Below are 27287 nucleotides of genomic sequence, written 5' to 3' on the forward strand. Positions count from 1 at the left end.
ATTCAAGTTGACTGCTCCGTACTTCAGTGAAGTCAATGTAGATATTTGTTTCTTTCTTTGTACCTTATGTTTAAATTTCAAGAGCTTAAAAAAGGGTTGGCCAGTGTGGTGCGTAAGAACCACACATACAGTAGGAGTGTAGCAAACATCAACAAACCAACACACTCATGCAGGCTTAATGCATTGTAGCTTCCCTCCAAAGAAAAATACATTTCAGCCTATTCTTTCTGTATAAAAGTATAAAAGTTGGCCAGGCTGAACAGTGGCCTTTACCATGAAAAGGTAAAGGCTGACACACCTGTTAGTATACAGGTTTTCATGCACCCCTCACTGCATTTCAGAAAATATTTTACGTACGTCAATCAACCATTGTTTATGAACACAATGGAGTTCATTTTGATAACCGCAGGGCAGAAAAACAAATTCACACTTTTCGAATTCACTGGTCCCTAAGCTGTGGTGTCATCCACAGACACCTGAGAAAAATGCCTAGAACTAAATGACTGACTTTCTTCACCTGTCACTTGGTGTTCGTGGTGGACAGGAAGTATACAAATGACTTGTCTGAACATGTTTCCTGGTGACACTACTGGTTTTATGAGGGGCTGAGAGAGCCACAGGACTCATTTGTACAGGGTCTGGTGGGAGAACCAAAAGAATTAGTTAAAAATGGCTGAAAGTTCTTTAGAGCTGCCTAACTGGATGGATGGAGCAGCAGAATCTATGCAGAAGCCATCTCACCTGGGACAAACCGTCTCCGACAGCTGGCCGGCCTCGTGGAGGAATCATCCTTAATTAGTTTGAACTGTTAAATGATATGTGAGTATTTGATAGTTTTACATTGTACTTCTATATGTATTTATCAGTTTTTATCATTTTTCCATTCTATAAATTCAATTTTAGTTGTGGATAATAAATAATTATGTTCTAAATAACCTACAGCTCTCAAGTGTGTTTTCTCTTATGTTGCCCCGAAATAGTCGATTAAGTATTAGTTGACCAGAAAATTCTTAAACTACCAAGTTTTTATTAGTTGTTGAGTCGCAAGAAGAAAAAACAACAACTGCACCTTGTCAGAGATGTTAGCTATAACTTACAGAGAGATTCGTTACCGGTTGAGCCGGGGAAGGTGGCGTTGTTGGTAACCTGGGTGGGTGCTCGTTGTGGGAAGTGAGCAACTCTCACGTGTGAGAAGCAACATTAGCAGGATGTATGCTGCAGTATTGTAAAGTGAATGCCAACATTGGTGATGAAGTTACTGCAATCTGCCAAAAAGTGTCCAGATAAGGACAAGTTTCAGTATAACATCTTTCCAAATTATGTGCATGATGTTCACTGCGCCGTATAAGGAAATTAAGGCCCTGTTCAAGCAACGTTATGACAGTGGGTCTGCCTAATAACTACAGAGTTGCTCCAGACAGTAAAGGGTATAGTTAACACACACACACACACACACACACACACACACACACACACACACACACACACACACACACACACACACACACACACACACACACACACACACACACACACACACACACACACACACACGGGCAGGGGCACGTCTTGCCATGCCTTGGCGGTCAATAATCTGTTATTAGCCTCGAAGCAGACACTATCAGGCTCAAATACAATTTACTGTGTTGAAATTAATCAATCAAATGTTCAGTCTCCTGGCTGGTTGTTACAACACTTTCAAAATCGTTACTGTTTTTGCCTTTAGCACAGGTGTTAACACAGGTGGCTTGAATTATGTATGTGCTTGTTAGGGCCCGAGCACCGAGAATCGGTGCGAAAGCCCTATTGTTTTTCGTAAAAATGTTCTTGGACGTTCGACGTTCTTATTCTTATGTAAAGTGATTTGTCTTTTTGGAGGCTTTATCATATTCAAAACCTCATCAAAGTGCATACACACACGTCTCCCTGGGAAAAATGTCGTATTCTGGTGGAGTTGCGAGTGGGCGTGGCCAAATGGCTCGAGAGCGCCCCCTAGAGATGCCCCGGCGGCCACATTTACCTAAATTCATGAAATCCGGTGGACATGTGTATCACACCTCGACGCACAAAAAAGTTATATTGCACCATTACGTCAACTCGACAGGAAGTCCACCAGTTTGAATTTAGTCGCCACTTAGGGACACTTTTCATACTTTCACGTTCTACGTCGAGCTGGTTGATCACATGAACGTAAAGTCGGGTCACAATAACCTGAACATGTAGTTGATGATATATTGAGACATTCGTTCGACTTTGTCAATGGGCGTCGCCGTGACGATGCGGCAAAAATTTGATGTCTCGCCGTAACACAGGAAGTTGATGTTTAAGGTCAAAGGATGCTTGAAACCTCATGAAACGTGTGACATACATCCGGCGTGGTGAAACGATACATCTGATGTGTTTTGCGAGTGGGCGTGGCCAAACGGCTCGCCATCGCCCCCTGCTGGAGACAGGAAACGATACAAAAATAGCAACTTTAAGCTGAGATACGCGGTCCCTCGCGTGCTGCACGTCGGGGAGGCGGCTTAGGGGAGGCGGCTTCGGGGAGGCGGCACGCGGTAGTGCGAGGACCCGTACATCACTGCTTGCAGTTTTAATTGAAGTTATATTTCATTATGAAAGTTTAGTATTTCTATGTAATGTAACAGAGTGTAACAACAAGTATTAGTCTGCAAAGAGAATCTTCGGGCGAGGGCAGCCCAAGTATTCTCAGTTGGTTTCACACTACAAGTGTCTCCTTACATTATAATATCAAAAGAGTTGCTTAATCCACAGTTTTCTCAGACACATATTGGTGACCTACTCTGAAACTGATTTTACAACTTTCCACTATTAAGACAGAAAACAAACTGTTCACTTACTGATCAAAATACAGAGAAATGACAAAGAACCAGACTCACCTCCATGAACATAGTTGTGTAGTGAGCAGTCTGAAGGGCCCACCAGCTGGATCAAACTGGACTGGCTGAAGCCGATTGTGTGCCGTTCTGCAACACAAACATACAAGTGCACATGCATACTCAACAAACCCAATTAAAGAAATATGAAAACAAATTTGATGATTTCTGCATTAAATAATAATTATGTGTACTAGTGTACTAGTAAGCCAATACCAACAAAAAATACATTCTTTGATGTATGCCAACCACTGCAACGTATTGACAATCTACCAGTGAATCTAGCTCACATACCTTTTGCTGGATCCTCTGTGGTGAGCCAATGTGTCAAAATTAAAATGAGAAAACAATTTTACTCTGGTTGAATGAAAAGTTACACAGCAAAAAAAAAAACTTTGATGAACAGGGTTTGTTTTTTTTATATAAAACTTGAAGTTCTTTTATGTGTGTCTTATACATGTTAAAGTTGCCCATTTCTACTATTTAGAGGAAGGCACAAGTGTCCAACAGTGCACCAAAAAACAATCACAGAGAGCCATCGAGGGAACGTTCACAATAATATCTCTGGAGAAAATAGTTTCACAGCATATGAGTAAATAACTCATCTGAATGTCTGAATTCAGCCGTACACATTTAACAAATTTCAAAGGCGGTAAAAATACTTGCAGCACTGAGTTGTAAAACTTGCAGGAGTGGAAGTACGAGTAGAACATTGTGTTCTTTATTGTAGGTGCTAATGTGTCTAATTAACATCTTGTTGCATGCACCTTGCAATGACATCGTTACCTAAACAAAAACATAAATGATTTATGATACAACTACACATTTTAGAGTGTCCCCTTATTGTGACCAGTATGGCAGTGACATAGTGCCATAGACCAGTCCAAAGAACACCAATGCAATAATCATACTTTTGTGAGCAAAGAAGAAGTCCTAGAAATGTTGCGTTCATAGTTTTGTTGAGTGTAATTGTACAGTAATTTCAGTTTAAACCATAATGACACTTCTGATGACAACACATTATTAGCATAAGCTATAAGAGACAATTTGAGTTGGGACCTTGACGGTGATACGTTACCTGGGTTTAGTGGCGGTGGCACCACCTCTTCAATCCTTGCTTTGGTCTCTTGTCTCTCCATCTTCTGAGCGTCGTAGCGCTTCTTGCCCTCCTCCTCTTGTTCTGCACTTGCATACTATAAAGAGAACATACACAGTATGAACATATACACAGGTCTATACACGCAGTCTCCGCATGAGTGCATGGAGCATAATCAAAGACTTAAAACACGTTGACATTTAAGACAAAGATGGGTGAAAGGGACTTTTTCACCCTGTTAAATGTCAGTATTTTCTTTCCTGACCAGAGGGCCTCTCCTGTGGATTTCCTCACCTTGACTTCTGGTCATGCCATTTCTTAAATACATGTGGGGGGAGCGAGTCACAGAGACCGAGAGAAGTAAAATGCCACACTTCAGTACATTTAGAGCTCAGCGACCAAGTTTCCGTGTACCTTGATGGGCGGCACCTCCATGATCTTGTCGACATTCTGCAGAGAACAGGGGACGTACCACAGCGCTGCCTTGTTGGCCAGCTTTTTGGCACCTGCAGTCGGAGAGAAAAGGTTGAACACTCATCACAAGGAAAATGTCAGTCAGGAATTTAACAGCTTTTTTCCTACCAATTAAACAGACAAGAGTTTTGTGAGTGTAAACCAATGGGCAAGACATTTTGACACGTCTTTCAAATGAAACAACAATGGAGCAGACAATTTTAAAATGGCTGTTGTCAAAACAGACACTTTTATTATTACCCCAATAAAAGGCCATTCAGTTTTTAACAAATCCACTGGTGCTGCCTGTAGATAAGCCTTTCTTCTGCAAACAAAGGGGGAGCAAACAAATGAAGACTTTGTTCAAAGTGTTCTTGTCTACTCAGACAACAAGCTCACATTCACTGCGCAAGGTTTCGCAAAATCCGTAAATCCAGAACTTTCTGCATTTTTATGTTGTAATTAAAAAATGGATTAAATACCATGGCAACACACTCATTAAAATATCCATACAAATACATATGCTGTGTATACATGAAGCATTTTTGTGATTGGAGGCTACACCATCGGCTCTGCCTTCCAACAGAAAGTTAAGAACCAGAAGATCAAAGGACAAAACTCATGGAAATCACATCTCATGGCAATCAGGCAGAGAGGTTGTCATAGTGATATCTGTTCTATTCTGCCCACACTTTTTCACTTAATTCGCTAACAGAGATGGAGGGGCTATTTTGAGGTGGTGTTTTTATGGCACACGAGGGAGGCACACAGATTAAAGACAGCGCAGGGCCAGCAGGTTGAAATCAAATCACTGTCTTTAAGTGACACCGGCTCTGACTTGTGGCTGCAACATCTGACGAGCCAGAGAAACTTCTTTTATTTAAGTGTAACTTTTTTACTGTCTCTACTTGAGCAAAATAAATAGAAACTTACTAAATGAGCACAGCAGCAACATAAAAAAATAAGACATCTCATAAACAAAACAGTCTTAATAAAAAATGGAGACCTGAGCCATTAATGTGTGCACCAGCCGGAGAGACTTTGCACAAGGACGTGAAGTTAAGAGAAGAGAGTGGGAGCAGCGGCTTATGGCAAGCTACTCTTGGGAAATAACATTTGCATTTTACACCCGAGTTAAAACTGTGCAGACAGCCGGGCCCCGTTGCCATGCCAACCACGCTCCTCTCCTCCTCTCCTTTCATTGGCTCCCGCTCTTGCCAGCAACCAGGAAGTTGCCCACAGGAGAAAGGGAGGCATATTTACATATCCTTGACTCTACCCAAGACTGAGTGACTCTGGTCTATTATTAGCTCCTGCTAGACCTTTTAAGTGAACTGTGTTTGGGATGGAGGGAGGAATGAGAGAGAGATAAAAGGGGGGAAGCACCAGAATGAACCGGCCGTCTAAGAACCCGTCCCAGTCCGGCCGATGACCTTTTTGACCAGAGCGGATCCAGGAAACTGGCTTTGAATTTGAAATCCCTCTGCATCAAATGAGGTCAATGTCAATATTTGACCATGTCATCGCCTGGACTGCACCCCTTTATCCTTCACAGTATGTCCAATAAAGAAAAAGCACATTATCTTCCTCTTCATGCTCACAAAATTGAGCACATTGTTGAGGGAAAACAACATTGAGGCTGACCTTACTTACCAACTGAAATTCACCTTGTTAGCCTTGTAAAATGCCTACAAAAAAAATGGATCATTACTGAGAAAACTGGCTCGTTGTATGTGTTGGTTTCTTTGTGACACTTGATCGCAGATAACTGAATTCAGTCACAAAAGGATCTCACTTAGCACAAGGGACAGCTGGCTTACTTAGTTAGGATTAATGAATTACTGAAGAGGAACATTTTGGCCTCATCCACAGTGAACACAAGTTCCACAAATCTGCTCAAATTTCACTCTGAGTGCTCAAAACACTGACTGAATGTTTTTGTGCATGATTTTTCATGTTCACCTGGTGGCAGCTTAAGAACAAGGGGCCCTGTGAATCTAAATGGTCACAGTGGCAGCCATAATGACATCTGAAACAAATGGGACATGGCAGTGGCAGGTACTTTTAAATTGAGGGTGAACAGGATGGCTGTGTGACGGATATTTAGCAGGGCAGCATTAACGTGCAATACGACAACTGCACGTGAGAGGCAGGATATCACACATCAGACGATTCTTGGCTGAGATTACCACCAGAGTATAATGTAAGCAAACTGAGACAACTTTAACAAAAGCAGGAGTAAAACACACTGATGTAAACACAGCAGCAAAAAAAAAAGTCATCTGACTGCTGATGTGTCGATCACCAAAACCTTAACCTGTGAGCTGATTACAGAACAAAAATATTAATTAAAACTGTAAGCAGTGATGTGCAGGCCCTCGCACGCTGCACGTTGGGGATCGGGTCGGGGCCGCTGGCAGCACGCGAGAGACCGCATGTCCACACTTGCAGTTTTGATTATTATCTCGTTTCCTGTCTCCAGCGGGGGGCACTACGTCTATGAGCAAATATTACCATACAGGTGTCTTCAGGGTGGGACTGTTATAAAAGATGTAATGTTTGAGGAAGATTGGAATATGTACATAAAAGTGACAGTCACTTGTAGTTTCATGGCGAGATGCTCAAAATGGCCGCCACGCCACGGGCACACCGATCGACAAAAACAAGTTGATGATGCCAAGAGACTTTTTTGTACATCTCGGTGTGGTACACACTTCCAACAAATTTGGTGCATGTATGTGAAACTCGGTGCCGGAGCTGCAGTTCAGGGGGCGCTAGCGAGCCGTTTGGCCACGCCCACTCGCAAAACACATCAGATGTGTGGTCTCACCACGCCGGATGTATGTCACACGTTTCGTGAGGTTTCAAGCAGCCTTCGACCTTAAACATCAACTTCCTGTGTCACAGAGAAACATCAAACTGCCAAACAAATTCTTTTGATAACGTTTCATCCCAAACATGTTAAGAGTGAACTGACTCAATTTGAAGTCGGTCCAACAAAATCTCTAGGAGGAGTTCAACAACGTACAACATGGGCTAATGGCCAAAAATGGCGAATAAATTCTAAATGGCGGACTTCCTGTCGAGTTGACGTAATGGTGCAATGTAACTTTTTTGTACGTCTAGGTGTGATACACATGTACACCGATTTTTCTGAATGTATGTAAATGTAGCTGCCGGGGCATCTGTGTAGGGGGCGCTAGTAGCCGTTTGGCCACGCCTACTCGTGACTCCAGTAGAATATGAAATTTTTGCCGGGAGAGACGTGATTGCCAACTTTCATGAGTTTCATGAGCCTCCAAAAATGCAGTTCTTTGCTGAGAAAAATAAGGAACGAGAATAATAATCGGTTGAATAACAATAGGGCTTTCACACCATCGGCGCTCGGGCCCTAACTAGCAAACAAACCAGCTGCTGTTGTTGAGCAGGCTTCCACACACAGGCAGTCTGTCCTTTTCTTAACAGCATGATAGGCAGCAGAATTCCCAAACACCATGCTCTGTCATATTACATTTTGAATGAGACCATTTGGGGGTTCTGATTGGAGTATTCACATGGGTGCTTAAGTGGGGGAAACGTCCCTCCAGCAAGACTTATGCATCATCCAATCTCCTTTGATCTAAGTTTAAGGCATCAATCATGACTTCATGCAATTGTTTTAATTTCCTGAATGCATGTTTTCTGATCTCAAAGACTGAACAGTTGTGAATCCCAGTCTGAACAATTCTAAACCTTTGATCTTTCATCTTCTTGTTCCTTTCTTCCTCTTTCCTCCTTCCCTTTGGCTTTCCCTCTCTGTCCGTTTGCCCTCATCCCTTTCTTTCACCTCAAGCAGTTTCACTTGATTTATTGCTGTCTTTTACTCATTCACCCCTCTGCTCTCCCCTTTGTCTCTCACTCACTACCCTTAATTCTTCCTTGGAGCAGAAAAAAAAAACCCTTATTTTTCTTTTCTACTTCCTGAACAGCATGTTCCAGCCTGCGAGACAATGCAGAGAGGATCGCTTTGCTTTTGCTTGATCCACATGATCAAAACCACAGATTTTCCATTGTGCTGTGCCAAGGCTCCATTACTTTTAACTACACTACAGTCCCACTGTGGGATGTTACAGCCTGATAGGAATAGATTAAATCATGGCAGCAGTACAGTTTTGGGGACTGAGCTATCTGAGTAAAAAAGGAATATCCATTACGCAATTTAAACATGGCTGCATAATTTAAGTGGTCAGCACTCAGATTTATGTATTGTTTTTGTTTTTTCTGAGAGATCCAGCTAGAAGACAGCGGCTCCACAGTTGACAGACTCCAGAGTGGCTCTACATAAACAAATCTTTGGTGTACTTAACTAACCATTATTCCTTGGCAGCATCCTGTTACAAACATTAGATATGTCGTCATACTTTATTGCTGGAGGTCTTATGAGTTATACATATTTCATTCTGTGTTTAAATTTAGATTCACAAATTTAAACATGGGATCACACATCTCATTTCACCTTCTATGGTTGTTAATGACGACTAATGACTAAGAATTCAATAACAAAGAGAAGCATGGTTCATTTTGTCAATGAGCTGCAGAGCTTAATAGGCCTAAAACAATGAATTTTAACTGTGTATGTTCACTCTTTCAGTATGTGCGGTTGTGTGACTTACCGGGATCATGACAAGAACTGTCATGCTTACAGTATTTTAAGCCTCATCCCACAATGCATTGCTCTCCACTCTGTCTATGCATGTGTATGTGTGTGTTGAGGGGACACGATCTGTGTATGCTGTGTTTATGCAAATGTGCGCCTGAGTGTGCATGCAATATGAGCAGCACTACCTCTGTGGGAATTTTGTGAACGTGTGTTTGCTCCACGTGTGGCTGAGCACAAACACATGTGTATTCATATGAATGTCTTTTTTTTTTTTTTTTTCTTTTTTAATCTGCATGGTTATAACCTGCAGATCTTTGGGCCTTTGTGTGTGTGCAAACGTCTGATTGTATGTATGTGTTTGTGCGTGTGTATGTCGGTGCACATGCAGTTCTGTAAAGTGTAGGGTGAGTGCAACTGTGTGCTGTTTTCTAGGTATGTATGGGCATTTTCAAGCCTGTGTGTTCATACGCGGATATATATAAATCTGTGTCTGCTGTGTAGGTCTGACTGTGTGTGTTAGTACGCATGTGCAATCCCCCCAGCGGGGACAATCATCACGGCTCGTGCCCACAGTAGGCAGCCTTACCCTAGGGGTCTGTGACTGAGGCCTGCCTGACGAGATGCTGCCTGACTGACTGTGGAACCTGGATGCTTGTCTCCTCCCCCAGCACACACACACACACACACACACGAAATAAACATAAATGCATAAATGCAAGGATGCGTGCGCAGAGAATGTAATATACAAGTAGAAAGCCTGTTTAAGTGGGCGCAAAGCTACAAAAATATGCATGGCTGCACAAACACACACTTTCTGATGTACGCAACAGCACATGAAAATACACAAACACAAACTGCATATTCACTAAACAGTAAAGTTCCTTCTTCTGTGTTCCTGTTTAAGCCATCCATCAACCTTTTGCCTGGGAAAAGATCTGATCAGGAATGTGTACACCCGTGGCCGCCCTGCCTTGGTATGAGACTTCTACTAAGAGAGGAAGTATGTGTGTGTATTCAGTGTGCATCTGTGTGGGTGTGAGAATGTGTAGGTGTGTGACTTTTTTTGTGTTGAATGTGTCAGCATTTCAGGCTCTGTATGCGTACACAGGTCGTCCCTACACAACCATGTGTGTGTGCGCTGGGTACGTGCGCACGTCGTGTCGGAGCATGTGTGCAGGTACATACACTTGGCGTCCGTGTCTGACTGGGCCACAGTGTGTGGGGCCTGATGCTAAGCCGACATGACAGAAGCAAATAATGTCTGCTCCCGTTATCTTCTCTTCCCCCTCGGCCCCGCAGGAACCTTTTAAAGGGCCAAACACTGATAAAAACACACACACATATACGCACACATGCATATATGAAATACACGTGCAAACACACATTTCGCAAAATTATGCAAAGCACAAACCGAAGCACACATCCAACTTCGCCTTTTTTCACATTTAGGAAACCTAAACATGTACACAAACCAAAACATGAGTCCAACAACTGAGTTTATTCTACTGAGGTTTGGATATAAATAGGCCCATTAAAACACACATGCATAGGTTTATATGGATAGCAGCTGTGTCGACGCCGTCATTCAGTACCGCATGTGACCCACTTCCCATAGATATGACCTAATATACCAGCAAGCTGCAAATTTACTTGTATTTCATTTCAGTTCCAGTTGAGATGGTTTATATTTTTTGCGCTTTTCTTTTTGCTAGACTGACACATGTTGCTGATAAATATGAGTCAGTGTCATCATAGTGTCCATTTGCATAATTTGGGCTATAATGTGGCGAGATCCCACTACAGATGTTGTGTTTGGTTAGATGTCTCAGAGGAACTCAACTCCAAGCCCGCTCTCAACACGAGCTACAGCTACGCTCCTCTACACCCACGCTGCTCTGACACTGAACCTACACTTCAAACTTCAGAACTATTTACTCTATTTCTTCTTTGTTTATACAATCACAGTTATGCACTACGAACAGACCTGGAAATGGTGGAAAAAATGATAGTTAGTGGAACTACCAGTTTGTGCATTGTGTAAGTTTCTGACACTAAAACTTTGGATTTTCTGCTTCTGTAAGTGCAAATATTTGATATTTATAACAATGCATCAGGATTTCTTGGCAAGGGCATCATTTAATCATTGTTTTTGCCTAATATATGAACAAATACAGAGTACAAAAATAAAACCTGGATTTCATTTAATTAAAAATGCTACCACAACATTGTTGTAATTGCACGGAATCACACAGTAAATCATGTAATGTGCATTAAGCCAAACGCTGACTTGACCGTATTCAGTCCATGCACTCTCTTCCTGGGTTGTGTCTAAATCTCAAGGATGCGTCCTTTGTAGGCTGCATTTCTAGGACACTATGTCATCAAACAGCCTGCAAAGGGCTGTTCCAACATCTAGGACCCTTTGAAATTCTACCAAGGTCACGGTCCTTTGTTCAGACAGGCTGCATCAAATGTATCCTCCCTGTCTTTAAAGCATCCTATCCGCATGTATGAGGGTAGGACCTTTTCAGTGATGTATATCTTGGACTCTCTATCTGTCCCTTCAAATACATGTTGACTAAGAAAATCAAAAAACCTGTATGTAAAATATACGTAGATTCTATCTGATAAATTTCATTATTTGTAAATATATTCCTTACACAGAATACAAATGCTCTTTTCGTAATTATATGGTAGAAACACTAAAACTTTCTAGGTTTAGAGAGACAATGTTTTGGGCTGATTTTTAGTTGGATCTTAAAATGTACTTTGGTGAGATCATTTTACTTAAAGAATATGAATTATTATTAATTTTCAACAATCATAATTTATCCAGCAATTTCACGATATATCATCAATTTGCTGATCAGCCAAATTTTACATTCATAAAATAAAATTATTGAAGAAGTCGCCATCTTAAATTACATTTAAACAAACAGATCTACGTATACTATACATTCAAACACTGTCATATCTAAAATCCTGTAATGAAAACCTAACAAGGCAAACTAAGAAGAAGAAAGCAGAGAAAAAATGTAAGACAAAGAAAAAGAAGACATGCTAGTCTGTTCCATTAATTGTACTTTGAATGCTATGAAGGAGTCTTGCCTTCCCTCTGAAGGACCTGACTTAGAAGGACCCGTCCTACTGAGGACACATCCTTGAGAAGAACCCCTGATCTCCCCTCTTCAAGGGTCCTTCCTGACAGGCCATGTACTGTATTGGGCTGCCTATGCTGATGCCTGCATATATGTACCCTGCTTTCCACCTGTCACCTCATATCTCTGCCTCCGCCTCCGTCTACCTTTTTCCAGCCCAGCAACCAGCCAACCAACCAGTATAAGCCTGTTGCTAGGGAAACGGCTGTCTAGGGGATACTTCTTTTGTTTCTCACGCCTCCTTCCCATCATCCTTCTTTCTATCTCTTTCCTACTGTCACTCTTTTTTTCCTCTTTCTGTCTCTTTGCTATCTCGTAGCCCATCTATACGTCTATCTGCTTCTCTCCTTTAATCTGTCTTTCTGTCTCAATCCCATCCTGTCTCCCTCAGTCTGCCTCATTCTCTGATCCTTAATCTTTAATTTCATGCAGCAGAAGATGGACAGGTTACTTTAATGCCATATACTTTCTACCAAGTAATTCATTTAAAAAATAAGAACACGGACTGACAAGATTCGCTTTTTTGTGTCAAAAAACTGCACCTATGTTGCTCAAACTCATCTATAACTTGCAGGTCAATGATACATTGTAAGTGAGCCTTTACTTGTATTAATAGGTGTTGACATAGCCCACTTTTTTATGAATTCAAGCAGTTGCAGCGGAGTCAGCACGTGACATTTGTTTGCTACAGACAGTGTGCATCACTGGTTTCACTGGCATTTAAAGGTTCAGGTATAAGACTAGGTCGGTCCAATGTGGCCTTCCTGCATCTTTACTCGAGGGACTCTGAGAAGTGTGTGTGTAAGCCTCTATACAAACATGTGTGCTTTTATGTGTACATCTTAATAATAAACAAGAATTACAGATTACATCGGTTGGCAAATACTCCAGAAACAAACATGGCTCTTACTCTCTATTCCTCTCTTTGCTTATTGTGTGCTTCCCTCTTCTGGTCAAAAAGCAAACAATCACATCATTTAGATAAAATGAGAACTTTCTAAATGAAAACAACTGACCACGAACAATTGGCAGCAGGATAGTGCGTAATGTAAAATAAAATATCGGCTGCATATATACTCATATACAGTTAGTAACAAAACTACATTAATGATTACCTGGAAGCTTTAAGAAAATACATTTTTCAACCCACATGGCCAATTCCAAATTCAGAACATTCTCTGATTTAAATTTTGTGCATTACAGGGAGATAAAGAGACAGCTTGCAGCTGAAACAGCTAATAAATGTAATATAGTTTAATAAAAGCATGCAGCATTTAATAAAATTCGTCTGGCAAGAGGCTATGAAAGCATCCAGCATTTTGCTTGATCGGAGTTGCTTCTGTACACACATAGTAGATAAAGGACTAATGTAAGTGATGATGTTTGGTGCAGCTGGAGGGGGAGCATCTTAATATTGAGCAAAGGTAAGGGGCTAGTGGCAAAGGGCTTGCAGATGCTGACTAACCCCCACGTCTGTAAGTGGCATAAGAGTGATGTCTAAGTGCCTTATCAGTGGGGTTTAGGTTTAAGCACAGGTGCAATTCAGACTGCAGCTTGAGGACACAGCAGTGGAGTTTAAGAGACCAGGTGACTTTGTTTCAGACATTCACAGGTTTAAACGTGTGATCAACGGTTTACAGCCGTCCATACTCACATATGCATTTCATCCATGCACTTCTTGCACTATGGATGCAGCTGAAATTTACACCACGTGTTTATCTGTTTGTTTCTTAAAGACAACACATTAACTCAGCTTTTCTCCCTTCTGTGTCACATGTTAAGAAAAAGAGAGACATCAATTGCATACTAATATCAGTGTGAGAAAGAGAGTGATGATTGAAGAAAAAATTATGAAAACTGAAACAAGTAGTTGATTATTTGACCTTTCAACTGCTCTGATAATTAAGATGTTTTTTTGACGAAGTATAAAAGCTGTGAAGTTCTTATATAAGGAGGCTGGAGGGGTGTCGGAGGGTGTAAATCACAGACTCCAGGAGAGGACAAAGTGAATGTGTGTTTTTTGTTTTGTGTGTTGTTTATCCTAACCCTAAGGAAGGGCTTTTCCCGTTGTTGTTGTCCTATAGCACAGCAAGCTGTGAAACTGTCACACTGCCCTCTAGTGGACTGGTGGGTGTATCACACACTTTGCGGTCATACTATGTTGCCAAATGTGTGTCTGTCTGTTTATCTGTCCTTGAATACCTTTGCACTTAAATGCTTATCATTCTTTTTGTCATCTGTAGTGATGCAGGTAAGAATAAGGCTAAAGATGAACACTGCTGTACAGGTGAGGAAGCAGGGTTAAACAAAATCATTGAGGATGTAAAACTCAATCATCACCATTAAATTTATCATACTGAACCAGAGGTGAAACAGCATTATGAATATTACTTCTGTAATTAATGGCCAAATTTCAATCATTTGCTTTGAATCAAATCTCAATGTAAATTACGGAACAGTTTGATGACGGCCTGAACATGGCATGTGTTGCTACGAGTAAATGTCGGGGTCAGAATGAGTCACCTGTGAGGATGTTCTCCGCCATGACTTTGACCTGAACTTCCAGTGAGTGCTTGGAGGTGTACATGATCTCAGCGGTGACGTGGGCGACCTCGCCGATGAACATGGGAGACAGGAACTCTGTCCTCTCCACCCGAACCAGAGCTGCCAAACAGCGGTCCTACGGAAGAAAAACAGCAAGCCTAAAACTCATGCAAACGTACTATACATGCATTTACAACATCTAAGTTGTTTTTTTTTTTTAAATATGCTATGAAATAAACAGTTACTTGACTGCAACAGCACTGGTAAGCATCTGGTAACTTTGCTCTGAAAGAAAATCAGCTGGAAAAGTTGGTCACTCGTATTGATTTATCCTGTTATTTCACTACTAGCGTATCCGTTGGTCAGTTTGTGCTTTACTGCAAAATATATAAATAATCTCTAAATGTATTTACTACAATTGGAAAATGTTTCTAACCTGTTCAATTCAACCAAGTTTAATGATTTAAACTCACTTTACAATATTTAATTACTGACAGAAGAAAAAAATCAACAACATCAGTGCCAGGCAATGTAAGAGGAAGACTGTGGGCTTAGTTTATGGAAGATGTTTTTTAAGAAGACTCATCGGATTAGCAATTTCCATAAATGATATACTTCAATTGTTTTAAAATATTCAGAAGTGCAAAGCCAGAGGAAGAAACAGAACAGATGGAATCTTTTTCACAAACATTTGACCATAATGTCTCCAGTTCCCCAACGAGGCGACAGTCTTTTGACTCGTTTAAAAGTACCATGATGTCTGCAAAAGATAAATCTGTTATGCTCTTAAAACATGTAAACTTTTGCAATCAGGGTAAAAAGATAAGAATAGACCGAAGAAACTTGGTTCTTAGTATGACAACACTTCAGTAATACACCACTGTGAGGAAACAATGCAGTTAATTATAAAAAGTAGTTCCTTCTGTAATTCTACATTGTCCTGCTAAATAAAGATATGTGGACTAACTTTATGTAATAACTACTCAAGTGAAATAGATGCTTCATTGTGAGCTGTTGGAAATTTCTAATTCTTCAAAATCAACCAATCACAGACACCAGGATAAAATTCTGCTCAATTAAATTATTTTAATTTTTTAGTGTAATAGAGTTGTGAAAAAAATCAGTGACCGTGCCAATGATTAAAACATTTAACAACATATACCATGACATAACCACTGCATAAATAATTAGAACTGAATTTGGCTTTGAGATTATTTTAAGGATACACACCTGGAAGTATTTTTTTATTTTTAAAGTTTAAAAAGTTTGATTTGTGTTTATGAAGTGGATGTCTATGAAAATGTTCCATTCATGAATGCTTTTATTTTAGTGTCCTTTATCTGAGCAGTGAAATAGAGATCACTGGGACAATATGATAAGAATGAGGATTAGTTGAAAGCAGGCTAAAGTTCACCAGGTGGAAAGTGAGGAAGGAAACTAATCTCAGTGAGGCAATGGTGAACATAAACTAATTAATGAAGTCATGAAGTCATGCAGTTTGAAAATAAGACATTTTGATGAAGCGTTATATTTTCAGTAAACAAGATGGACCGAGCAAATTTGTCATAGTTTTAATATTATTAATATGACCTTCTTAACTTTAATCCATTTTGTATTGCTGGACCAGCTGTGTTTTGAAAAGAAACAAATCCTTTTAAACCTTTTAAAATTGTTTGTTTGTTTTTTGTCTCTCACCCCGTTCTGTGTGTTGCAGTGTCGCGTACCGACGATGCATCCAGCTTCCTCCACCATCTTGAGGATGATGCCGCCGTGGACGTTGCCCACAATGTTGGCGTCGTCTGGCCGCATTATCCTAACAAAGAGAATACTTCAGCATGAATGTGGATCTGATGGCAGGATTAGGCGTTGTTAGCTTATTGTATTATAATCACATGTTCTGTTTTTAGAGTTCCCCGAGGCATAAGAGGCATTGCCAAGACATGAATGCAGCTTCCTTCTTACTGTAACAACATGTGGTGCTTTGATACTAATTTTTTTAAATGCCAAAAACTTGAGTTCAGTCTTGTCTTGTCTTGGAGGTCAGAAAAACTAACTGTGCAAACAGTTGGTAATGTGTTTTTTAATTCAAGTCACTGAGCATTTACGACGCACATTTCAATCTCCGGACATATCTAGATTTATTGAATTTATTTCAGCTAATATTTACATGAAGCAAGTATAAAAAGTAGTTAGTTGGAACCCTATCTACAATGTATCATCAAACAATCTGAGCTATTTGTTGACAAAAGGCCAGAGGAAGTATTCAGGAGCATATATGTTGATGTGCTTCAAGATGGTCACTCATAATTGGCTCATCAGGCACATCTCCACGTCTACATGTCTACGAACAGCATTATTATCTACAGGCAGTATCATTATCATTGACAGTATCATTATCACTATGCATCAGCTGGCTCTCATTCTTCAGTGTATGAGTTAAAACTAGTTCCACCAGTGACAATCTCAGATTCTCAGAGGCCATAAACACGCACCATGTCAAACCACACAAATATGCACCGTTGCACTTAGATGTGACTAATCCTGTTATTCAGATGGTTAAGACTTCAAGTTGTTTGTGTAATAAAAAGCACAAAATTGTTGACATCATTAGTAATCCTGTACTTCCCTGGAAGGGGACTGTTTACTTTCCATAGAACTGTGCAGCAGTCATGTTTGTGCTCACAACAATAATAAAAGAGTGCATTTAACGTCCTCTAAACAAAAACTTTCCTCTGGATGTGTGGGGAATTGATTGCAACATGTCCACCGGCATCAAGAACAGAGCAACAGCAGTGAAAGACACTTGGTACTGATGAATAACATACAGTAACTGGAAAATGGCTAACTGTACTCATTGTTATGCATTCAAATTCAACAGTACTGTACTACTGAAATACTACTGTTGTGAAACCTTCACTTTACCTGATCAGTTGAGGTTTGGAGCCCTGCTTAGCTCCAGCTTCTTCTCCGACATCATTGCTGACTTGTTGACTTTGAGTAGGTTGCCGTTTCTCCACCACCACTGCTGATTTATCCACCTCATCTGCTGGCTTGCTAATCCGAGGCCTAAAACAACGCATCTTTACACACTGCCCAACTCAGTCTTAATCTCCAACCTTCCCTTCTGTATGACTTATATATTCATAGCTTCTGTGGTTTTGGGCTCTGACGTTGCTAGTATGTGTGATATCATGCATTGTTGACGCTGACCCCGCCTTATAAGTCACGACTGGTCAAACTGGATCTCAGCACACCCTCTGATGAGACAGCATTTGACCAATAAAATCCAGATTTGAGTGAGGCAGATCAGGAACTATCTCAGTCAGTAATATATCTGCTGTAATGAATAATGTTGATACAAGGTGTTGCAGAATAATAATTATTGTGCTTTAAACAGTACGAGCCCCAATTAGTTTTTCAGTAAATTGTTGTTCTTTGAAATAAATTTCCAAAACAGTGCATTACATAGTGTGTGTGTGTGTGTGTGTGTGTGTGTGTGTGTGTGTGTGTGTGTGTGTGTGTGTGTGTGTGTGTGTGTGTGTGTGTGTGTGTGTGTGTGTGTGTGTGTGTGTGTGTGTGTGTGTGTGTGTGTGTGTGTGTGTGTGTGTGTGCATATACACAACACTATGTGAAAGTATGGAAATAATGTAATAAGGGGTTAATGGAAAATATTTATCAAACAATTTTTTTATTGGTTGAAAATTGATAAGATGACTGGTGTGGACTACAGCCTGTATACCCTGTGAATAAATGTAATAAGAGGAGAATTACCACTGGATTTATTTCTAACTTCCTCTGTACCTACAGGAAACAATATGAGAACAGTTTGTTTCAATTGTATTAAAATACAGGTTACAACTAACTGAAAAGACATAGTACTGCTATGAACAAATGCATTGACCAGAATCAAAATCTTCTCACTGCCTGCTGAAACAAACACTTAAACTTTGCCTGTGTTGAGAAGAATAGTGGCAAAAACAGCTTCAGAATTAGCTTCAGAAAATCATATCTTGGTGTCATTTCTGTCACAAACACTGTCAGTAAGAACACAGAAAAGCACTCGCTGCTGTGGGGAGGATGTTGAATCACAAAAAGGACTGAAATGTACTTTAGCCGGGCGACTGTACATCACCAGACACAACAGGCATTTGTAAAACATATTCACACCTCCATCCTAAAGGCAGCATTACTGTGTGTTTGCACACTAACGGGCATATTCACACAGGATGTTATTGTGCCAGTAAGAGTCCATCTAAACGACAAAAGAACTGAAATCCTCCTCTTGCCATTCGGGGATAGAAAGTCTAAATTGTAAATCCTATAGCGGCTTAAAGATATATGACTGTGACGCAAGCAGCCAAGAGATAGCCTGGGGGGGGGGGGGGGACAAAGCAGGTTGCCGGATTGAGAGATGGAGTATGTGATGTCTCAAACCTCTTAAAAGTGAAGTAGCATCACAGCCACAACACACACTGTTCCTTGTTAGCTTGAACACTAAAATATATGTTTAGAAAATTGTTTCACTTCACTGATGCAGCTTCAGAAAGGTGAAATGAAGGGAATGTGTCATTTGGGTTCAAATCAGACTTTGAAGTGTCCTCTTTCTTTGAAACTTAACTTTCAATAGTGTGTCAAAATGACACAATATGAAGCTAAACAAACAGGACCTTAAATAAATGTAGCTCACTGACCAAACTGGACATATTTAAGACATGCTCGGTTATAGAGTTCTTTCATGTTCTTACTTTGGCATAATTTAAATATATGGTGCAAACTGATTTTTTATTTTTTTTTGGTTCAAATTTAAATGTTTATTTCTGACATGGTCATACGTCAATGGGCGGTCACTTCCACCTGAACTAATAAGGGTAAGCAGCTCAACCGTAGCTGAACTATATGGCGCCCCCTACAGGCGAGCACAAATACTGCCAAGCCCGCATGCTCCTGGGAAATGAAGCATATTCATTGTAAAGGTATTTTTAGGGTTTTTAACTGTAAGCAGTAGTCACCACCGCTGTATACTGCACATGTGGCTTGTTTGATTTCGTTGTTATTCCGCTATTATCTTTGGGGAAATACACAAGGGATCAAGGAGCCTACACGCTACACTGTACGGAAGTACTGTTTATAGGAGTCAAATCATCCACGACCGTCCGGTAAAATACAACTTTTACTTGAGTTGCGGTAAAACGACGGCGACCCTGGTGTGTCCTTGGCCGTTTAATCGTGTCCCACCGGTGTGAACCGAGCTGAGGTCATCACACACGATATGCGACCCCCCCTCCGGTCTTCGCCTCGGACATGAACACGATCCAAACACCCGGTTTTAATCATCATAAACCAGCCCCACATTAAACATCGTCCAGCGCCGGGCAGAATACAGACGACGTGCGTGTGCAGAAAGTGTGCGTGTGTCGAGCATTATAACGGGACCTGAAGCGGATTAATGGGGAAGCAACGACGCCGGTAGCCGCGTTTTTTTGTTTTTTTTTCTGGTGGTTCGTCGGTCATCACTACGTTATTTACACGTGTATGTCGGTCCCACATGCGATAACGTGTCGCAAAAAAAACGTCCTACCTGCACAACTGGAGAGAGGATGCTGCCTCGCGCGGCTGCGGCACCGACATGGCGGTGCGGATGAGGAGCTGTCGGCGGCTGTTGGCGTCGTGTTGCAGCGGAGATCCCGGTGCGAAGCGAAAGAGATGTGAGACGGTGCGCGGGCTGCTCTGGTCACAGTGTCTGTGGGAAATGACTCATTTCGATGAAAAGTAGAGACGTCACAGACACGTGGGAACTGTCAGCGGTGAAACAAGTTTTCAGGCAGTTTACTTATCAATAAAACCAATGTAAATATACAATCCCGTTTACCCCCTCCCAAAAAAAAAAATTAGGACGCCGTGTAAAATGTAAATAAAAACAAGATGCAATGATTTGCAAATCACATCAACCCATATTTAATTGAAAATAGACCAAACATAACATTTCAAATGTTGATACTGAAAAATGTTGTTTTATGAAAAATGTATGCTTATTTTGAATTTGATGCCAACAACACATTTCAAAAATTTGGAACAGGGTCAACAAAAGACTGTAAAAGTTGTGTAAAGCTAAAATAACACCTGGTGTAACCTCTCATAACTAACTGCGTTAATTGGCAAGAGATCAGTAACATGATTGGGTATAAAACCTGAAAATCAACCTCAACAAGACCGAACTGCTCCTCCTTCCGGGGGAAGACTCTCCCGCCTTCGACCTGACTAATACCTTGGACAGCTGTTATCCCAACCCTGACTGCGAAGAACCTCGGCGACACTCGACAGTCAACTCTCTCTTACTGCCAACATCACTGCAACAACACGTTCCTGTAGATACATGCTGCACAACATCAGGAGAATACGTCCACTTCTCACTCAGAAGGCGGCGCAGGTTCTGGTCCAGGCTCTGATCCAGGTTCTGGTCCAGGCTCTGGTCCAGGTTCTGATCCAGGTTCTGGTCCAGGCTCTGGTCCAGGCTCTGGTCCAGGTTCTGGTCCAGGCTCTGGTCATCTCACGTTTGGACTACTGTAACTCCCTCCTGGCAGGTCTACCTGTTAGTACCAGCTGACCTCTGCAGCTCATCCAGAACGCTGCAGCTCGACTGGTCTTTAACCTCCTAAATTCTCTCCCACTCCTCCTCCTCCTCCTCCTCCTCCGCTCCCTTCACTGGTTACCAGTAGCTGCCCGCATCCGTTTCAAGACATTGGTACTTGCGTACCGCGCTGCGAACAGATTGGGTCCAGTCTACATCCAGGACATGGTCCAACCTTACACCCCAGCCCGCTCCCTCCACTCTGCTTCTACCAATCGGCTTGTTGCTCCTCACTGAGCTAAACACTCTACAAAATCACAACTGTTTGCTGTCCTGACTCCTAAATGGTGGAATGAGCTCCCCAGGACATCAGAAACTCTGTACATCTTCCACCACAAACTAAAAACACACCTCTTCAGACTTTACCTTGAACAGTAGAACTTTAGTAGCACTGAAAATGCATCTTACTGATAGAACTTTGTAGTTTGGCTTTCTGGAAGAAATTGTATTTTCTTGATTCCTGTTGTTCTGGGTTTTGTACCCTCATAGTTGAAATGACCTTATTGTAAGTCGCTTTGGATAAAAGAGTCAGATAAATGTGATGTAATGTAATGTGATGTAAAACAAGCATCCCAAAGAGGCAAAGTCTCTCAGCAGTGAAAATGGGAAGAGGTTCACCACTCTGTGAAAGCCAATGTTGGAAAATAGTGCAACAATGTAAAAAATAATGTTCTTCGATGTAAAAGTGCAAAAGATTTGGGGATTTCATCATGTATGGTACATAGCATCATAAAAAAGATTCAGAGAATCCGGAGAAATCTCTGCACACAAGGGACAAGGCTGAAAACTACTTCTGAAAACCAGCTCATTTAAGATGCACTGAGGTGAAGTGGAAAACTGTCTTGTGGTCTGACAAATAAATATTTGAGATTCTTTTTGGAAATCATGGACGCCGCATCCTTCAGGCAAAAGACGAGAAGAACCACCCAGCTTGATATCAGCACTAAAGCGTGAGAAAAGCCAGCGACTGTGACAGTAAAGGGATACATTAGTGTATATGGCACGGGTAGCTTGCACGTCTCAGAATGAACCATAAATGCTGAACGATATATACAGATTTTGGAGCAGCAAGAATGGGACATTTCAGTATCAAAACACCAGCAACTTGTCCCCTCGGTTCCCAAATGTTTACAGAGTGTTGTAAAAAGAAGAGGTGATGCAACACAGTGGTAAACATGACCCTGTCTCAGGGTTTTTTGAGACGTGCTGCTGGCATCAAATTCAAAATCAGCATATATTTTTCATAAAACAACAAAATGTTTCAGTTTCAACATTTGATATGTTGTCTTTGGTCTATTTTCAATTAAATATGGGTTTTTATTTACATTTCACACAGCGTCACAGCTTTTTTTGGAAACGGGGTTATACAGTACTCCATTATAAGTAATGCATTGAAAATCCTACTTAAAAGTAGTGAAGCAAAATGTAAAGTAGCCAATTAAAGTAAAGATACTGGTTTGGTTCCTCTGACTGAAACCGATAGGCAATTTTTTGTGTTTTTTAGATGAGTTATTTCTAACATACAAGGATATGAATAATAAAACATTAGTGTGTTTAAAACAGCATGCTACTGTTGGTAGCTGCTGCAGGTAGAGCTACTTTGAACTTTGAAGTTTTATATGCAGGTCAGATGATCTCTGGGAGAGGAAAGAAGAGAAACAAATCTATTTTCAGTTTTGGACTTTTTCTTCCTCTATTTTTGTTAAGATATTGGGTCATGTGAACATTTACTGAAATAAAACCATGTGAGAGGCTATTGTTTGGTGGAGCTGTCTAAAATGTGCCTCCAACTACATACGGTTTATTCTAAAATGTCCAGAGCCAAAATGGAAACCACTGGTTTTAATTTTAACAAGGCTTTGTGTTTACTTTTTATATATATATATATAATCTTTTACGTCAAATTTGTATCTTAAAAAATTGTCAAGCTGTCAAATAATCTAGTGGAGTAAAATAATAAATAAGCATCAAAATGAATTACCCATGCAAAAATACAAATAGGCAACCTACAATAAAACAAGACTTGAGGAGGCCTAAATGTTACTTTTATTCTTAAATAAGGAAAAGCTTATAAGCCTACAAGAAATAGTTAAGCTGACATGTAGCCCAGTCAAAAAGCTGAATGACAAAGACATGTTTGTGTAAAAGAAATAGAAACCATAACCATGTCGATACCCATCACCGTCGGAGGAGGGCAGCAGAGACCGCATTTCCTCAAAGGTAATCAACAGAGGAGCAGTATTTCAAGATGCCTGATGTGGGCGCGTTTGACCGCAACATCCATCCAAGTGTCTCACCGACCAACGGCTTTTAGTCTGTTCAACTACTGACAGATGTGTCGCAAAGGCCTTTGTTCATTCAACAGTGAGAAATTTCCACATAGATATACCACATCATGTTCGCTGCACCACGTTTCAGTGGTTCAGTTAAGACTAGTGGTTTCTAGTTGTATATTTCAATTGTTTGTTTTGATATAGGCTAAATCACAGTTTACCCTTGTGTGTGAATAATGCCTATGACATCAATGGAAACAAATGGACCACACAACAGATCTAACCACGACATCGCAGTTTTATTTGTGTAAAACATATATACAGTATTTGCAGTAAATAGCAAAAATAAAACACATCCCATAAGAGATACTTCCTGAGACATTTTATGTCTACAACGTTCATCTGCACAGACTCAGGACACTGATGTCTATTGTGCAAACTCATACATACAATGACCCCTTGGGTCTTACAGGGCTGTTTCAATGGCCCTCATCTTCACTTAGTCCGCAAAGAGGACTAAATATTAAACAACGTTATACATACATGCAGATTTTTTTTTTTCAAATACGACTGTCTAAATGTGTCAACTTATACAGGACAACAGACTCGTGCGCAAAAACCGAGTATATAATACTCAACCGAAACGATTTAACGATGAATTCTGGCTTTTCATCAACGGAAACGAAACGGTCAATCACTGCGTATTTACAAGTGACTCTATCTCAACATGTTTCCTACATATCAAACACTTTACACTCTTTTCACAGCTTTTGGGAGACGCGGCAACTTTTAACGTCTACCAAGGTCTCCACATCGCAGCGCTGACAGGCTGCACGCCTGACTGCGCTCGGCTGGGAGCCACTGCGCTGCTGCTGCGGGACTGGCTCTCCAGTCTGGAGTTGAAGCTGGATTTGAGGCTCAGGAGTCTCTGTTGGATCTGAGGGAAAGTCCTGGAGCTCTGGGCGCAGCAGTTCAAGCAGGTTGGAGTGACGGTGGTGGACATGGACTGCTGGACGAAGTCGTTGACCCGCTGGCACGCGTCTTGATCCAAGCTCGTTTTGGGAAGCAGAGCGGTGACGCGCTGGAGACAAGCTTTGTAGCCATCTCTGTAACTGTCTGCGGAATCTGAAAGAGCAATGAAATGTTAGTTTTGTTGAATAAACACGATACGAGTCCATTGTTTCTAAATTTATCAGCAAAAGTGTTAAAGAAGAAGAACCATACTCACTTTTGGTGTTTACAAGGGGAATGTCACTGAGGAACCTCACAGTCATTTCCAGGATGTCTGCTTTTTCAAGCTTGGAGAAGCGAGTTTTCTGGAGAAAATTATTTTAAAAAGCACATGTTAAACCTATGAGCCTAAACATTGTCTTGGCTTTAGTAGTCTAGGCTACATATGCAAAGTGCATATATAGAAAATGTGTATTGAAGTAACTTACATCTCTGCCTGTGAGGGGAAGGATGAGGTTCTTCAAGTGGTTCAGGCTGTCGTTTATACGAGCGCGCCTTCTTTTCTCCATCAGCGGTTTCATAGTCTGAAAAGAACAGATAACATTTAGTATCCATTCATTTCATTCTGTGAAACAAAGATAATAAAGCAAAATGTAGTCACTTCGCTTACCTTTCTGAGCTCAAGAGCCTCTTTTCTTTTGGCAACAGTTAGCCTTGGAGAAAAAGACGGGAGAGATTCACAAGTCATGTTTGGAGATATTTTCAGGTTCGTCTTACTGACAGAGAAGTGTTCAAGAACGAGATCGGCGAAGATGTGTCTCCAACGGCCAAGAGCTGCGGTATATATCCAGGTCAGTGGCGTCGGTTCCCGTGTGTCACGGGTACGCCCCCAAGCCGACACAAAACGATTTGGACTGTCCCCGTCTTCGATGAAAACAACACAAAAGCATCACATTTAGAAAGATAACCATCTGTCTTCTTCTGTAATCCAAGCGTTACTGCAGTGCGTGTCTGCGTTATGATCCATAGACCAAATCAAACAAAATCTGCGTCAGATTTGTATGCGTAAAGAGGCTTAAAGTTTGGACGCATCGAATGCTCAGTGCCCAAATACCAATTTCGTAAACTCTTTAATTTACATCGTATTTAGTAGTACACAATTGGCGTCGTTGTTTCATTAATGTGTTGTGGTTTTGTTTAGTATAAAATGCATACTTCGTTACTGGTGCGTAATTACGCACAGCTTAGAGGTGTCTGCAAGCAAAATGTATGCCATATATCATTCATTTATTCTGTGATTTAACTATTAAAATATAACAAGCTACATTTTAAAAGTAATATTTTCTTCACGACAACAAATTTTCAGTTTGCATCGTCTATTATTAAGATTGTTTTGCCTTTTGAACTGCTCATCCTCACTGACTTTCGACTGTAATTTATTGTTTGTGTGGTTTGCCCCAGTCTTTTTTAATATATATATATATATATATATATATATATATCCTGTATATAATGCTGTGTATCTAAAACGCACACTTAGAACCACAGGATGCAATACATACATTGCTAGCATAGGGGTCAGGCTTGCGTGTATGGAAAAGTGTCCACAGAGATACAGACTCCTACTCCAATCACATACCCAAGCCACGCTACTTTCAAATAACATCTGCTCTTAGATTTTGACAACAATAGTTTTGCATATGACGATTTTATGCCGTTTCTGCCCGGGGGGAGTCTCTACCTGGATGGTGTATCCCACTGCTGCTAACGCATCATGAAGGGAGGTGGGGGCTAGAAAACAGAGGGTGGGTGGTGAGGATGCATGTTCTTCCATCACAATAGCCACCGCGAAATATAAAATGACCCTGGGTTTTAACTTATTGGGCGTTTTAAATGTTTAGACTGTTTACTCGGAATTTGACTTTAATTTGTATTTAATAACGAAACATTGCACCCTGCCAAGTGTGAAGCAAACTTTGAATCTTAGCTTTGAGATTTTTCTGATTTTAAATAAAAACTGAGGAGACAGGACAACCCATCACATGCCACTGCACTCAGGGGAACCACGCGCGCAGCACGCGCCACGGGAAACAGATGGCTGTCTGTTACAGAGCTCCCAACCCCACCCACCCCCCTAACATCCCTTTCTGACCCCACCCCCGACACACACTTCCTGCACCGCACCAGCATCCTAAGGAGCCACTCTCCCGGTCCGACCTTGGATCTATCCATCTCTTATCCATGCGCGCGTGCGCGCACACACACACACACACACACACACACACACACACACACACACACACACACACACACATATACTGTTGCATATACTCATGCACGTTTTCCATAAACTTAACACGCACGACACATGATCTCTACGCATTTTTGGCGTGGGTATCCCATCTGCATGCTTCTAATGGGTCCATGTTTGTGTCCAACTGAAACAAACCACTCACCCACCCCCTGTTGTACTTAGAGCTTCAATTGTCTCGTTTAGCTTGACTCCAGCATATTTCAGCGTCCAAGCTATCATGAAATGCTTGTTTATCAGTACTACATGGTGATGACGAAACACAAAGCTCAATCTGTTGACGGAGATGAAAGATGTTTGTCTGAGAGAGCATATTGCATTGCTCCGTCAAAAAAAT

At 41.1% G+C, this 27287-nt stretch overlaps 2 protein-coding genes across 5 annotated transcripts in view; both read right to left on the reverse strand.

Moving 5' to 3' along the window:
• The window catches only part of acot7 (acyl-CoA thioesterase 7), a 55480-nt gene extending 34945 nt beyond the window's left edge, over positions 1-20535 (reverse strand). The window contains exons 1-8 of one of the 4 annotated variants that reach the window (XM_069723413.1): positions 20366-20520; positions 17710-17853; positions 16483-16600; positions 14767-14923; positions 4408-4499; positions 3976-4090; positions 3192-3206; positions 2901-2987 (exon numbers count right to left, since the gene is read on the reverse strand). In XM_069723413.1, coding sequence (XP_069579514.1) covers positions 2901-2987; positions 3192-3206; positions 3976-4090; positions 4408-4499; positions 14767-14923; positions 16483-16600; positions 17710-17853; positions 20366-20415 — 778 coding nt within the window. In that variant the 5' untranslated portion in view covers positions 20416-20520. Of the gene's footprint in view, positions 1-2900; positions 2988-3191; positions 3207-3975; positions 4091-4407; positions 4500-14766; positions 14924-16482; positions 16601-17709; positions 17854-20365 lie in introns of all 4 variants that reach the window. The other 3 variants (XM_069723414.1, XM_069723415.1, XM_069723416.1) reach the window with 3 other exon arrangements.
• Positions 20536-24484: 3949 nt separating this feature from the next.
• On the reverse strand, positions 24485-25387 carry LOC138635778 (transcription factor HES-2-like). The gene is made up of 4 exons (XM_069723437.1): positions 25310-25387; positions 25128-25223; positions 24917-25004; positions 24485-24813 (listed from the first exon to the last, which is right to left on the reverse strand). Exons 1-4 carry the CDS (start codon positions 25385-25387, stop codon positions 24485-24487), a joined length of 591 nt encoding a protein of 196 aa, XP_069579538.1.
• Between the last annotated feature and the right edge of the window lie 1900 nt (positions 25388-27287).

The sequence above is a fragment of the Brachyistius frenatus genome, unplaced genomic scaffold (genome assembly GCF_029030835.1).
Source record: "Brachyistius frenatus isolate BFR_SWC_R1_liver_20210118 unplaced genomic scaffold, ASM2903083v1 Contig_327, whole genome shotgun sequence".
Lineage (NCBI taxonomy): Eukaryota > Metazoa > Chordata > Actinopteri > Embiotocidae > Brachyistius > Brachyistius frenatus.

Bases quoted from the DNA above. Each gene is read 5' to 3' on its own strand.
- LOC138635778 (XM_069723437.1), bottom strand. From the start codon at position 25,387: ATGACTTGTGAATCTCTCCCGTCTTTTTCTCCAAGGCTAACTGTTGCC. The intron at 25,224-25,309 runs GTAAGCGAAGTG...TGTTCTTTTCAG, and splicing joins AGGCTCTTGAGCTCAGAAAG to ACTATGAAACCGCTGATGGA. The intron at 24,814-24,916 runs GTGAGTATGGTT...TTGCTCTTTCAG, and splicing joins TCCCCTTGTAAACACCAAAA to ATTCCGCAGACAGTTACAGA.